This window comes from Vigna unguiculata, chromosome 9 (assembly GCF_037176805.1).
Source record: "Vigna unguiculata cultivar grain cowpea cultivar isolate G323 ecotype 2 chromosome 9, ASM3717680v1, whole genome shotgun sequence".
Classification (NCBI taxonomy): domain Eukaryota; kingdom Viridiplantae; phylum Streptophyta; class Magnoliopsida; order Fabales; family Fabaceae; genus Vigna; species Vigna unguiculata.
The window spans coordinates 27,082,351-27,098,836 of NC_140800.1; the positions used below are offsets into that span (position 1 = coordinate 27,082,351).

General features: G+C 33.5%; 1 protein-coding gene and 1 long non-coding RNA gene across 9 annotated transcripts; one reads left to right on the forward strand and one right to left on the reverse strand.

Moving 5' to 3' along the window:
• Positions 1-458: 458 nt before the first annotated feature.
• Positions 459-7,399, reverse strand: LOC114162585 (uncharacterized). 8 transcript variants are annotated; one of them, XR_003599257.1, is made up of 8 exons: positions 7,259-7,399; positions 6,981-7,101; positions 6,335-6,376; positions 5,146-5,237; positions 4,945-5,013; positions 4,075-4,171; positions 849-917; positions 459-762 (listed from the first exon to the last, which is right to left on the reverse strand). It is a non-coding gene; the product is annotated as an uncharacterized LOC114162585 (long non-coding RNA). The 8 variants fall into 8 exon arrangements; XR_003599256.1 differs by having other exon boundaries at positions 5,117-5,237; XR_003599254.1 differs by having other exon boundaries at positions 5,101-5,237.
• A 7,901-nt stretch (positions 7,400-15,300) lies between these two features.
• LOC114163580 (uncharacterized) lies at positions 15,301-16,108 on the forward strand. Its single transcript, XM_028047886.1, has 2 exons — positions 15,301-15,493; positions 15,591-16,108. The coding sequence occupies exons 1-2, from the start codon at positions 15,301-15,303 to the stop codon at positions 16,106-16,108; spliced, it is 711 nt and encodes a 236-aa protein (XP_027903687.1).
• Positions 16,109-16,486: the final 378 nt, after the last annotated feature.

The following is a 16,486-nucleotide window of genomic DNA, read 5'->3' on the forward strand; positions in this document are numbered from 1 at the left end:
GGGTTTCGAAAACCCCCAATAATGTCTGGGGTTCTGAAAACCCCCAGTAATGCATAGGGTTCTGAAAACCCCCAATAATGCCTGGGGTTTTGAAAACCCCCAGTAATGCATGGGTTCTGAAAACCCTAGTAATGCATGGGGTTCTAAAAACCCCCAGTAATGCATGGGGTTCTGAAACCCCCAGTAATGCATGGGGTTCTAAAACCCCATGAATGCATGAGATTCCGAAAACCCCGGGTAATGTCTGGGGTTCCAAAAACCCCTGTTAATTCCTCGAAAGCCCTTGTTAATACTAAAAAGTTATTAGTGCTCATAATACTAAAGTTGTACTTTCCTGATAATTGATTTGTTTAGTTAATTATTTGAGTACGAAAAAAACTTTATTCTATCCTATTTATTGCTTAACATTTTGATATCAATCAATACAAATAAGCAAAAATTTCAAGGTCACTTCAAAATAAGCAATCAATACAAATATTCATTCAAATAGTACCAATAGTGGACTAGCAATCATAATGCTCTTAATATAATAAGTGTTGGAGAGGTAGCATTTGAATGATAGTGACATAATAAGGAGTGCACTATCTACCTACAATAAACCAAAATGTAAAAGGAAATTAGAGTTGTTCCCCATTAGCACCAAAAGTTTCCTAGAAGCATATTTGTTGAAAACTTCCAAAAGTAAACGAAAAATATCATCTAATGCGGTGGTGGATGTTGATCATTTGTTTCTTCGTTAGAAACACTTCCTTGATCAGATACCTAACATATAAAAAATAATGATAATTAATAAATTTCCAAATAATAATATCAAACATATATTAATTTAATCAAGATTTAAATATTACCGTTGGTGCATAATGCATAGTAAAATCACGAGGCAACTCTCCTTGATAATTTTCGCTCTTTATAGAAACCTATTTTAAAACACAAAATTCATCAAAATAATCAAAATAGAGAAAATAACTCTTATTTTCTACTTTTGAAGAAAAAAAATGGAGCTTTTTTGACAATCTTGGTTTACATAACATATCACTTTAAATATATTAGTATAAATACACATTTGGTACCCAAACTTTTTCGGAAAGTTCAATGTGGTACCCGAACTTTAGGAATGTTCAATTTGGTACCCCAATTTTCTAAAGAGGTTCAATTTGGTCCTCTCCGTTAAGTTGGAGTTAACACCGTGTCCGTACAGGACACGTGTCAAGCCATGAAATTTTTATTTTTAATTTTTTTTCAAAAAATTATTTTTTTTAAAAAAAATTTAAAAAACTGCCACGTGTCAGTTTATCATCGTGCCACGTGGCAGCTTACAAGCATGACACGTGGCAGTGTAATAGTTGTTTTCAATTTAGTACCCCGATTTAAATTTTTGGTTCAATTTAGTACCCCAATTTTTTAAAATCATTCAATTTCATCATCTTCCATTTGAGACCAAATTAGTAAATAAGCTTAATTACAACCTATATATACATGTTACAATAACTTTTTATCATATATATACATCAAATCATTTCACCTAAATACTTAAATTATTTTATTTTTTTCATTTTAACCTTTGTAATTTTTTATACATGAAATTTTTTACACTTGTAAAAAATAAAATAATTTGAATATTTAGGTGTAGTGATTTGATGTATAAATTCAAAACAATTATTTTAACATGTTTATATAAATTATAATTAAGCTTATTTACTAATTTGGTCTCAAATAGGAAAGGACGAAATTGGATCATTTTAAAAAATTTGGGTACTAAATTGAACCAAAAATTTAAATTGGGGTACTAAATTGAAAATAACTATTACACTGCCACGTGTCATGCTTGTAAGCTGCCACGTGGCACGATGATAAACTGACACGTGGCAGTTTTTTAAATTTTTTGAAAAAAAAATTAATTTTTTTGAAAAAAAAATAATTTTTTTGAAAAAAAAAATTAAAAAAAAAAGAAGAAATTTCATGGCTTGACACGTGTCCTGTACGGACACGGTGTTAACTTCAACTTAACGGAGAGGACCAAATTGAACTTCTTTAGAAAATTGGGGTACCAAATTGAACATTCCTAAAGTTCGGTACCACATTGAACTTTCCGAAAAAGTTTGGGTACCAAATGTGTATTTATACCAAATATATTCAAACGTCAAATTTGATAAAAGTACTACATCATGATCAAAACTAAAAAATTAACCTGATTTTGTAACTGAACATTAGAAGGATAACTTGAAGATGTTCCATTATATGAATAACCCTTGGAGCCAAACACTTTAGATGGGCAAGGACCCAAACCCAAACCCCTAACACGTCCACAATGTTCTATTTAGACCACATGCTAATAATTACCTATATCACCTCATTAGATTATCATTTATAATATATTTCCAATACCAAATGTCTACACACTCTAAGATTCAATACAGTTTTTCAGCCCTCTTCTTTTCAAATTTATTGTATGAAATTTTAGCAAAACTGATACAACAACACCTATAGTAGTGTTCTACTTCGATGGAGAAAGTTTTGGAAGTTTTTACAATATCAATTTGCTTTGCCAGAGTTGAGAGTTGGGAAACAAACATACAACGCTTATTATTGTACTAGTTCTAAAATTACTGTTGTTAATTCTGGTATTACGTTTCTGAACAGATCCTAAAAGTGAGAGTCGCAGTGACTCTGTATATCTTCCAAGGGATGAATCATTTGGTCACTTGAAGTCATCAGATTTCCTTGTTTATATTCTTAAATCTGCATCTCAAAATGTGATACCTAAGTTACAATCTGCACTTAGACTACAATTCAACCAACCTGAGTTTACTAGCTTTGATGATGTTTGTGGACTCTATGATGGTGGAATTTAGTTGCCTACTGCACTTAGTAGGATTAGTCCTATACCATTGTTTAGTGAACTATTTCGTACTGATGGAGAACAACAGAGACAAAGGCCTATGCTACCAGGACCATCATTTTCTTACAAGATAATGGAACATTAAAGCCACTGGCCATTGAGCTAAGCAAACCACATCCTCAGGGTGATAACTTTGGTCCTATTAGCAATGTTTATCTTCCGGAAAACCAAGGAGTTGAAGCTTATATTTGGCTACTTGCAAAGGCTTATGTGATCGTAAATGACTCTTGTTATCACCAACTTAGGAAAAAATTGTCTCTGGAAAAAATAGTGAAAGTCTAAAAGCTAGAAAATTAGGAAAAACAGCTTATAGGTCAAATCAGTCTTCAAGTCAAAACTAGATCAATAAAAATATCAAACCAATGGAAATATGATATATTGTCAATTAAAAAAAATGTATGAAGACATCCTTTTTATTAAAAGTAACAAAAATTTTAATACTACTAATAAACCCTAATCCATATGGATATGATTATATATAGAAAAAACATTGAAGAGACTCCTAATCAGAAGTACGGAGACCACAAATTCTCTGAATTTTAGGAGAAGTTCACCCACACACGTATTTTAGAAAACCACTACATCATAACTATCCAGTGATGCTAATGATTGAAGATTGAGTTTGAAGACATCAAAATTCTAATTTGCAAAACAAGAAAGCAAATAGGAAGATGTGATTGAGAGACATTGATTATTATATGACAAATTATGGTTTCCGTGTAGTGAATGTGGACAGCCACATATTGCTTGTTCCAACTGATAGGTAAACTAAATCAATTCTCAAAAAAATAATGATATGTAGTAGTTCAAAACCATGGATGCTTCTTAATTATACGCATTGCATGATTATAAGATCTGATAGCTACCAATTTTATTTCTCCTATCCTTCCTGTTTGTCTTTCTGTTGGAAAGAATTATAAAAAATATGCAAAAATAAAGTCAATAGAGAAAATTTATTAGACATATACAATCATTTAAAAGAAAATCAGTGTTGTTTTCTAATTTATCATAAAGTAGCATTTCATTCCTTGTTTCAAGGAATACTTCAGAATATAACCTATTTGACATGAAACACATGCTTACATGGATTCGAACCTTAACTCTCATCTAACTGTTTTGAGCAGATTAAAACGGAGATATCATAATAGTTCATGGTTTTAAGTGATCATAATTACCTGAATGAGATTGATGATGTAACTACATGTCCCCATGTAGAAGATTTATTGGTTGACATTTTCTTCTTGGTTGATATTTTCTTCATCTTCAGGTGGTCTACAAATAAGATAAACACATCAAATTAAACAATGAAGGATAATAATTTAAGATGAATTAGTAAAATGACTCAACAATTGAAAAACGAAAAAAAAAAAAACCTTGCTAGTTGTATATTTCCATCCTCATTAGAAAATAATATTTCTAGGTTTTGTTGTTCAAATGGCTCACATTCATGAAAATTGTCAACATCGTATTACATGGTTGTGTGATAAAGGCATTACTATAATATTCTTTGAAACAAGTGGACAAAACTTTGAAAGTTATCATAATCGTTTGAAACATATAAATTAGTATTATATAAAATATGGTTTAAATTAAAAGTTTTTAAAGCTAAACTTCTACTCAAACTAAAACTAGAAATTTAATTAAACAAAATATGTTTTTCATAATTTGATAGTTCTGCTCTTATAGCAGAGGAAACTAAAAGCTGTAGATGAGAAAGGATGAGTAATAGAATGAAAGAATAGTTTTTTTCATAATAAACTTATTTGAGATTTTTCAAAATAATCTTTTAAGTATTTCTTAAGATGATAAAAAAAACAAGTTTATAGCTATCATTGTCTTAAATGAAAAAAAATACTCTCAAAATAGCAAGCATATAGATAAGAAATGCAAGGAAAGATTGATAACTATTTACAAAGAGGGATAATTTTCATCAAACTTTTTATTATTTCTTTTAACGGGTATATAACTTTCAGTCCATAATACAATCAAATAATTTCATTTTACAAACTAACATAGTAGAGATCAGAGATGCAATTAAACACTACCTGTAGACAATAATTATCCTATCAAATGTAGGTTCTTGGGTTGTGTTCTTGTTTAGCAAACTACCAATTCTGGAAATTAGCAAACAAATTCATGAGTGACAAGATAATCAAATATTCAAGATTTAAACAGTTTTAATGAAGTTGGCAAAGGTATACTTGATAATAGAATTACTAGCAAAACAAATAGAGATTTGATCTAACAGTAACAAATTTGCATGTAACTGTCTTGTAATGGAACTACATCCTGCTGTTGCTGCTGCAACAATGGTTGACTCTTTGTGTCCATTCGCCTCCTATAGATTTAAAAGGTATGAGAAAAGTATAAAAAAAGTTTTGGGAAGAAGTAAGAATTCCTAGGAGAATTTGACCCAACCTGAAACAACTTTAAAACATTAGAGCATAGCAAAAGCTTTTATTATTAAATGTAAAGGATCCGCAAATCATTTTGGTTCCTGCCTCACAGTTTGGAAACACAAAGATGCCACCGGAGGAAATATGGGCAGAAAGAAACACAAAAGCCATGTTATTGTCTTTATGCTTAAGTAATCTTCTTAGGTTCATTTAAAAAGCAAAATTTTTCATGTGTCAAGGGCTTCTCAAGGCTTTCCTTATGTGCATCAAAATGCAATGACAACTTCACATATTAAAAAATGATCATTTTTTCTCATTCAAAGTGCCAACAGAAGTTTCCATCCTCAGATAGATTATGTCATGGACAAATAAGCTTCTTGTTCTTGTTACAGTTTGTGTATATAATGAAAATAATAAAGATATTGAGAATCACTTGCTTATGCTTGTGAAATGAAACGCAAGTAAAAGGACCATTCTTGGTTTAAAAATAATATTAATATTGTTGGTTCTTTTAGGAATCAAAACCCCAAAATTTCATGAGATTTATACTCAGGTCATTTCATTCTTTGGATTCTTTCTATTTACATAAAAGAGGTTTACCACACTAATTTTGGTGAGTTACTAATGAGCTTTAAACAAGGCCATCTTCCAGGGTTGAGACAATCTTCAAAGCAGTAAAGGGAAAACTATAAACTATAGAGAGAGCCTAAAAAATGAGAGTATAATTGCAAGGAGACAAAAATATCTTCACAGGTTATAAAAATGACTTAAAAAATAATGTAGATATTGGAGAAGTACATCTTCATTCTTCGGTAATTGATTCCTACCTACCAAACAGCTTCCATTCATTTTGTTAGTGGAAAGAAATAGTCATTATCACTCCATATTCTAAGACTAGGCCTATAGGAATAGGTTTACCAAAGTTAGTTGTCTGCAATAACATTGTAAGGCCAATTTTCATATTAAAAATTAAAACTCCACACGTTATTGCATTGACGTTCATGAAACAAAATCTATATAAATATAAATAGAATTTTACCATCATAAAGAGCTGCCACATGGTTGAATCTTGGACAAGGTGCTGCTGCCATGTAAGTGAGATAACAACATTATTTATCAAAAGCAATTAGACATTAAAATCAAGTCCTTATCAACAGATTGTCACATGAAATTTGAAACTTTAGTTTTTCAACTTGGCAAAAAATAAAAATCAATTATAACAAAGTATAAACACAATTACGTGTAGTGAGGTGGAAGCCATTTCAAGGACATATTTATATCATTCAGTTTCCTCATTTTGGAATCTTCTCCTCCAAACAATATTAAAACAGAATTAGCCATAACTTCATTTTCTCGGGATACTTTTATAAAAGACAAATTACTCTACACAATTTTTTTTTTTCTGGAAAGTTACTCTACACAGAATAAAGATTAATTATTCTGGAAAATCTAGAGTAAATTAATGAAATATTATTTTTTACAAGTGTTGGTTTAACTTATATCACTTATATTTAGAAATGTGAATGATAAGTATTTAGGGAGAAAGAGGTGTGAAGGCATACAACAAAGAAAGGGAATAACCTACCGAGTTATCTCAGCAAAGAAAGGAAAAGTTGGAAAAGAAAAAATGGCGAAGTGGTGAAACTTAAGAACAAAATCTAAGATGGAGCTGCAAAGAGGAGTACCTGAACAAAAGTAGGGATTACACTGTTACGATGGTTGCGGTGGCTATGGAATCACACTCTGGTTCCGGTAACTGTGGCACGATCAACGCTACTACTTGATGGTGGCAAAGTAATCAGTGACCTAGGGCATGAGTAAAGGAGATGAAAAGAAGGAAACCAAATCGATAGCAGCATGGAAACGAAAACGAAATCAAAATTGAAATGAGACAAAGGGAAATGAAATCGAAAGAACAACAAAAATAAGGAGACGACATTTTGAGAGAAAAGATCTTGGTTACCTTGAACTTGAACCAAAAACGATGGAGGCACGGGAAGACTGCATTTTCTTCCTCTAGATTGACTTAGTGAGAAAGGGAGAAAATCTGAATAATCTAACTAAAAATTAGAAAAAAGGGTGAGAAATAAAAAGATAAGGTAAGATAAAAATTTTCCAGGGGTTCATAAAAAAACCCCTGATACTTAAATACGGTTTTCAAAACCTCCACCATACCTATTATTTACTATTATTTACCGGAGGTTATTATAACCTCAAGAAATAAACCTCATCTAAAATTACATATTCTTGTATGACTATATTTTTATTACAATTTATTCTTTTGTCTCTCGTTTCTACCTATAAATACGACTTAGGTGCATGAAGAAAGATACAATGACAAAGAATAACAAACACTATAGTTTTATCCGATGTGTTCTTCTTTTCTTCTTTATATTATATTTAAGACATTGGTGTTCATAAGGTTCGGAGATCATTCGTTGCATTTGATCGATCTAACGGATTGTTGTATCTTGAAAGAGAAACTCATATGATTTGAAACATATATAATCATGTATTTGTTTAATCATGTGCATATTTTCTTTATCAGAGTGTCTCTTACCGTTGGTAATTTAGTTTCTAAAAAATGTACACAAATTTACGTTCTTGCAATATACATTACCAGTTGTTCAGGTTACATTTCATCTTCACTTGCATCTTCTCCTTTTTTTTATTTTGCCTTTTCATCACACGTTATTCCATCTTCATACACAAAAAATACAAAAATATGTCTGTTAAAACAGAAATGTATAAATTCCTGATTGCAATAAAAATAGAATTTAGTGAATTGAGTCCACTTTCACATTTTGAGAGGTAATTCGCATCGAGTTGATTTATTTCACCACAAACTTATTAAACATGTATCCACCCAATATTATAATAATTCTAATTGATGACAAAGACATTAATACATGTTGAAGTAGATAAAAATAAATCACAAGGTTTTTCTATAACTAATAAGTTTTTGAACAAGAAAACTCATTCCCATTATTCATAAAGTCAACCATATAAATATAAATACATATTACAAACATCGTTGATGATATAAATAAAATCATAATCATAATTATGTCAATAAATAAGTTAAGAATATATCTCCTAGTCAATAATAAAATAAATTTCCATAATAATAATAATAATATCTCAATCATATTTTAATAATAACTTATTATTATCTCGGTAAATATTTTGTTTATCATGAGTTCAATACGAAGAAAAAGACGTTAAAAAGTGTTTTACAGGAACCTTCCATTGACATCAAAATGTTGTACTTAAGAGGTTTAGGAAATTTTCGAACAAGAATATTAAGTATGTGAATCTTGTGTTTACTTAGAGATGTTAAAATGGATTGTAATCCGCGAGTCAATCAGGCTCACCACGGGTTCGGGGTGGGTTGAATAGAATTTTTTTTACAAATTTCAATATGGATTGATTTTTGACCCAGTTCATCTAGAACTCGGCTTGTCCGGATTGAACCCGTTGGCTCACCAACCCATAGATAAAAGGGTCACACATGTGTTTTTTTATTAAGTTGGACTTTACATTTGAGTTATGTTAGGTTGTTTTTTTTTTTAGCCAAAACATAAATAACTTGTATTTTTTATTTTGGTTTGTATTTGGATTGTATTAAAATTTATTTAGATTTTAATTGGAATTACAATTTAGTTTTGACTGAAAAAAAAATTGTATTTTCTTTTACTTAAGTGAACCCGTGAGTCAACCTGTTTAACCCACCAACTCGAGATGGGCCGGACCAGGTTTGAATTTTTTTGGCTCAATAAAAAGTAAGTTGGGTTGGGTTAATTTACTAAATCATCAACCCATAATTAAAGCCGGATTGGATCGGATTATCCATTTTGACAACTCTATGCTCAAACCCTATTTATAATAGTTTATTCTCGTATAATCTAAATCTGGTTCTACATCCTGATCCTCTTCTAACTCTTGATTTATTAATTATATTAACTATTATTTTTATTTAGTTATTTTAAAAAAATAACTCAAATATGATGTCAATCTTCACTTACAAAATATTCAAAAGAGATCCGAATAATTTCTGAAAAATTATAACCCTCGGTCTCAAGTGTAAATAATAAAAAAAAAAAAAAACTGTTACATATCTATATTATTTTTACTACACTCAAGCCTAATCTCAAGAAGAAACTAGTAAAACCTTCAGCGGTATTCCTATCAGTAGAAATAAAAAGTGTCTAATAAATCTCCTGATATATATTTTTCTTCTACTTTTTAAATTTAAGAAATATTAAAAGCAATGAATGGTCAGTATCTCATTCAATATTTTGCGTCTAGAGAGAATCTTTTCCTTATTTTTTTGTCACCACTGGAGAAGTTTCATCCTTTCATTATTATTACTAAGTAGATATTGCACGTGATCAAACTAAATCCCACCAAGGAATAATAAATTTATTGTTTACAAAAGTTTATGTGCAAAATCAAGGACATTTTAAGCCATCTTCAAACCAAAACAACATTTGGCTTTTCGTTTTCATAACATCAAATTTTTGGCTGAATAAGGAGACATTAACAACTTCTGAATGTGGAAAATGTTGTATGGTGACTATTCTTAGTATAATGTCCAAGATGTGTAGCTGGTGTAATCTAACACCCTAAAATTTTCTCTTTCTATCAACTAAGTAATTTCTTGGAAGCATCTTAAAGTTTGATTTAGAGGAATTTTTCAATCTATTTTAATTCCTTTTGTAAGAGCTTCAATTTTAAATAAATTGTACATTTCACTTTATTATTAGATTTTTTTTAGACCAATTATATGTTTCTTATTCTAGCTGCATAGTTGTTATTATTTAGTAACATATATAGCTATATACTCACATTAGTACGATCAATAGTTACACTTTTCTTTCTCATTTATTCAGAAAGACATTAGCAACACAATTTGTTGCCATTTATGTTTTACATACTAATTTTGATATTAAAATTTTGAATGATAATAAAATTATTTATTCTTGCTGACCCAAAAATAGTGTAAAATAAAAACATTTATTTTTTGACACATTATAAAACAATTTTTTTAAAGAAAAAAGTAAAAATGTGCATTGCATTTTCAATAAATATTTAATTAAAATATATTAGAATTAGAAAATAATATCAAAATAATATCAAATTAATATTTGTATCATTTTCTTTCTATAAAATTCAAAATTAATATAAAATATTTTTATTCATGTAATATGCTATGCTACAATCATACGTTCCTACAAGATAGATAATTTTTATTGCAGGTTACTTTTGGTGTTATTGGAGGTTTTAAACCCTACTAAGAGAGTTACCCACAATTTACTTTTTTTTCCTGAAAAAACCATCGTCGTTAATAAATTACCAGCGATTTTGACTAACTCCCTGATAAAGCAATATTTACTGACAATTCTGGAACTACTATTATTTCTCGGTGGTTTTGGAACCCATGTTATTTACTGGCAATTTTGGAACCCCTATTATTTACCGATAGTTATGAAACTCTTGGTATTTTATTTACACATAGTTCTGGTAGTGGCTAGCGATTTTAAATTCTTTGTATTGTGACAGTACTAAAAACCCTTCTTAGTGTATTTTACCTCTCCAATGCAATTCATTATTTATTGATGTTTCAAATTCCTTTAATTTTATTTGTTACACTTTTGCATTGCACAATTCCTAAAACATTATGATATAAAAAACAAAAATTCTAAAATTTTGATATTTGTTTATAAATATATAACATTCATAAAACAAGAAACATTGTTTATAAGTTAATGTAAATAAAGTTTAAACCTTCAAAGTAGTGAAATATTACAATAAAATTTATTGAGATATTTTTTTTGTTCTCTCTCATTTTAAGTTTTTCACGTATTGTATTCATTTATTAGTCTTGAATCTCTTCTTTTTGTTTTTTGTTTTAAAAAAGAAATAGAAAGTTCGATATAAATTTATTCTCTCGTTCTTAGTTCTCATTCGTTCTCTTCTAAGATAAAAAATGTAACTCCCTCCTTTCTTTTGATAGGAAAATATTAGTTTGATATTTAGTTTTTTATTCTCTTTATGAGTTTTTTGTATATTTTTTTTTTTATGAATATAAAAAAAAAGGTTATGTACTATATGTTTTTTCATATAGGTATCATAAATGTGACTTCATTATCATTTTTTTAGTAATTATGTTTCTTAATTTTTGATTAGATTTTGATAAATTATTTTTTAGTCTTCATTTTTAAATAGGTATATTGATGAAAAATAAAATAACAGATTTTTTTTTTTGAAAGTGATAAAAGGGAAGATACCTTTGAAGATAAAAACAATACAAATTTACTTTACATTTTTTCAAGAATGATACTAAGAATTCAATTGTTGAATTAGAGAATAATTTCTTAAGATTCAAAGACTTATAAGTGGAAAGTTTCATATAAATTCTTTTGAATTATAGGCGGAATGTTTCATATTAATTTTTTAGAACTTATGATAATAAAATGTTCTCAAATATGAGAATATTCAGGGAAAGAAATGAAATTAAAAAAACTTATTTAAAATAAATATCATATCAAATACAACTTCAAAACTATAATTTTTTAAAGAAAAACATACAAGAAATTCAATACTAAATTATATATACTTTTGTTATATTAGTAATAATAATTAAAAATATAAAATTTGAGTATAGTATTTTGGTCCGTTCAAACTTTTTGATTAAGATCCGCCATTGACCATGAGGCAATTCTTACTACAAGAAAATATCTCATTAACAACACGAGACTTGGATGTTAATTATGTTTATCTTCCCAAAAATTGACTTGGATGATATTATGTTAATTTAGCTTACCTACCCTAAAGTGTAAGGCCCTATATTTTATAATACCTTTAACAAAAAGGGCTGCCCAAAAATCTAATGGGCCTAAGGGCTGACCCAAAGAATAAAACTGAGTCCTAAGTTTGCCCTAACGATCCCACTTTCACTCATTCACAGAATAAGCCATCACTCCTATTATTCCAAGAGAGCTCTGCTAGGGTTCAGCCGTTGTTTCTCATCAAGGGAGCTCGAACTAGTTTTCAGCTTCTCGTAAGTCCCTTCCAACTCATACTCTTACTCTCTTCTGTGCTTTCTTCGCGTTTTCCCTAGCTAGGATTCTGTAGTGAGCTTATCTTGTAATCTGCTCCATTGTTTTCTAGTTCCTAAGCATACTCCTAAAGCCGTGTTGTTCGTGTTTGTGGTTGAGGTCCTATACTAGTGTATCCCAGGTAAGGGAAGCTAGAACCTACTCATATATTTCGTTTTTCCTACTGTTTTGCTGTTGTGCTAAGAGTCTATGGTTGATATGATGTTCTGAATGCTTGGAACGTTTTAGCATGTTGGTTTGGTTTCGTGTGAGTGGTTGTCACAGGAAATAGTGGCGAGATCTGATAATCTCGCCCAAGCAAGCCTGTCTCACCTAGGCGAGATGAGTAGAGACTCGCCCAGACCTTTTTACGCGAGGGGTCGCCCAGGCGACCAGCTCAGTTTTAAGCGAATGAGCGTCTCGCTCAGGCGAGGGGAGTCACGCCTAAGCAAGAACGCGCAAAGGTCACTGTTATGTGTGTTGAGCTCTCGCCTGAGCGAGAGTCCTTCTCGCCTGAGCGAGGCCCTTTAGCCTGAGCGAAAATCTAGGCGAGAGTGCTTTTGGTTTGGCGTTTTCCCTACTCTTGAATGTATGACTTGCATTTGATTTGATTATTATATGATGACATGAGGGAAAAGAATATGCATGTGTGGGAGGGTGTATGAGTTATGAATGATGAACTTGAATGACTCTTGGCATGTGATGAACATGGAATGGTTGGTTATGATAGTGGCATGATAATGAGATGAATTGAATTACTACATACATGGATGAAGTATGAGGAGTTGGAATGGGTTTGACCTGGAACATGAAAGGAATTGGCTATAAAGGTTGGCATAATATATATACATGTATGAGAAATGTTACTTGGCTGTTTGAATATGTTTGGTATGAGTCAGTGTGTAATTCCTTGGAGTTTCTAGGTGAGACCTCAAGGTCGTGCTTCAGTGGTTGAGACGTAATTCCACGGCCCTTGTTAGTGGGTGTCCATGGTGGTGCCCCATCTATATAACTTGGAAAGGATTCAAGATAAGGATTGCATCTTGACACTCTAAGGAGTCAGTTAGTCTCACTTAGAGCGGACTGACTCTTGTGGTGAGAGTAGTAGGAGGCCTGAAACTCATTAAGAGCTAACCTTGTGTGTGAGGGAATTGATTCATTGTAACACTTGTAACAGTTAGCTCGAAGGTGAGCAGAGGTATCCAACACAAGTGCAAGTATCCGCTAAATCCGACCAGGTTATATGTATCCGGATGAGTCGAGTCGAGTCTTAGTGTATTGATTGAAAGGTCATAACATGCTTGGATGATATATGTATATTGGACTATGAAGGTATATTTGATTGCATGATAAAAATCTTGTTGGCTCTAGCTTACCCTTTGCTTGTTTGGTTGCTTTGTATGTTGTTCTTCTACCTTTGCGATGATCATCAATTTCTTGATGGGAGCAGATGCGAGAGGTACTTGTGGTCAACAGGGGAGAGATGATTCCGCTGCTTAGTCTTCTTGGGCTGGACTTCCTGTCCCTCTTGGGCTTTCTTTAGGGCTACGACCCATGTACTTGTCCGTCTTTAAATTTCTATATAATTCCAGTAAACTGTATAACTTGTTTCTTTTTGGGCATCGTGGTGTGCCTTGGATAGTAAGGTGTTATGATTAAACTCCAGGACTGCGCTGTTATATTATAATTGTGTGACACTTCTTTTAATTATGCTCATTAATTAAATGGGACATTACATTTATGGTATCAGAGCGGTCATTCCTTAGGTCTATGGACTTGGATGTCCGCTTAGCTTTCTCTGTGTCTTCTAAGTGTTCTTAGTTAAATTTCTATCTTATCAAACCTATCCAAGTGATTTCATGTGTGCCAGTGAAGAATGGCACCATCTCGTAGGACTCCGCAACCCTCTCAGGGCGATGTGCCAGATATCGCTAGAGCAATCGAGGCAATGGTAGCAGCTATGACATAGCAAAGTACGCCTATGATGGAGCAGCGTGAGGCATCGATGCAGCGACAGGCGGTGTTGCTTGAGCAGCAGCAAGTAGTGATGCAACAGATGGAGGCTCCACGAGTTGCTGCTGAGGATGCACATAGGCAGCATATGGAAGCGCTCCGCCAACTGGAGGAGACCAGGACAGCTGCACCTGCTTTTGGTCTTAAGTCGCGACCTACAGCCAGGGAGTGGAGTTTAGAAGATTTTCTGAAGCATTACCCAGCGAAGTTTGATAGGAAGACTAGTCCTGATGCCGCAGACCAATGGCTGAAGGACCTAGAGCGCATCTATGATGCGAAAATGTCTCCCGCGGAGAACAAGCTGGCGTTCTAAGTGTATATGCTCACAGGAGAGGCGGAACATTGGTGGATCAACACCAAATCTATCCTAGAGGAGAGAGATGAGTCGGTGACATGGGAGGCATTTAGGAAGAAATTCCTCTCTGAGTATTTTCCAGACAGCATCCGATACGCCAAGGAGGTGGAATTCCTCTAGTTGACTTAGGGAGGGAAGATCGTGGTAGAGTATGTTGAGAGATTCAAGCACCTCAGCCACTTCTATACACTGCCACTTGATGAGGAGTGGAGATGCTGTAAGTTTGAGAATGGTCTCCGTGGTGACATCCGCTTGATGGTGGCTCCCTTGTCCATCAAGGATTTCGCTGCTCTAGTGGAGAAGGCCAGAGTTATGGAGAAGATGAAGCGTGAGGTGGAAGGTCAACGACCACAACAACCGTAGCAACCACAGAGAATAGGTGGACCATCTAGGTCCAAGCCCAGACATGAGGAGCGGAGGAGACCATATGACAGACCTCACCATCAACCCTAGGGGTCTAGGAGCTTTCCTCCTCAGCAGGGTCGGGTACAGTGCTATATATGTGGAGGCCCTCAACTGAGGAGTGCCTGCCCACATATGGAGGGTTACCGCCAGTGCAACAACTGTGGCAAGGAATGCCACTTTGGGAAGGATTGCCCCAACCTTGCTAGGGCAACGACACGTCCTCAAGTTCAGACTCCTCACCAGCATCAACGGAGGGACAAAGGCAACAAGCCTCATGCGACGGGCAAAGTCTATGCCATGTCAGGAGCGGAGGCTGCAGACTTAGGTAATCTTATTATGGGTCGATGCATGATTGCTGGTGAATCTTTATGACTTTGGAGCAACACACTCCTTTTTGTCAATTACTTGTGTGGAGCGTCTAGGTCTGCGGGTGCGCAAGCTGCAGTGTGAGCTTGTGGTATCTACTCCAGCGTCGGGTCTGGTCAGGACGTCGTCCTTGTGTGCTTGGTGTCCGGTGGAGGTAGAGGGACGCAGGTACAAAGTAAATCTGATCTGGCTACCTTTGCAGGAGTTAGAGGTGATCTTGGGGATGGATTGGCTCTTTGCCAATCGCATTCTTATAGATTGTCGAGAGAAGAAGTTGCTTTTCCCCAACTCAGAGGAACTTGAGTTGTTAACATCTCAAGGAGTTGTGAAGGAACTACAAGGGGGTGCAAAGTGTAACATAATCTTCACACATCTGGAGGTGGAGAAAGAGGAGAGGACGTCAGTTATACCAATCGTGCATGAGTTGGAGGATGTATTTCCGGATGAAGTGCTAGGGTTGCCTCCCCATAGAGAGGTGGAGTTCTTTATCGATTTAGTACCAGGAACCGGCCGAGTATCGATGGCTCCATACTATGGCTCCGGCGGAGTTGGTGGAACTCAAGAAACAGATTGAGGAGCTGATGGAGAAGAAGTTTATCTGACCCAGCACTTCGCCTTGGGGAGCACCAGTGCTGTTGGTGAAGAAGAAAGATGGGAGTTCACGTCTATGTGTGGACTACAAGCAGCTAAACAAATGACGATCAAGAACAAGTATCCTCTCCCGAGAATTGATGACTTGATGGATCAGTTGCATGGGTCATCAGTGTTTTCAAAGATTGATCTGCGGTCGGGATACCATCAAATTTTGGTAAATGCTGATGATGTGCAGAAGACGGCATTCAGGTCCCGGTATGGACACTATGAGTACGTGGTTATGCCTTTTGGTGTGACCAATGCTCCAGCAGTGTTCATGGACTATATGAATAGGATTTTCCGACCGTTCCTAGATAAT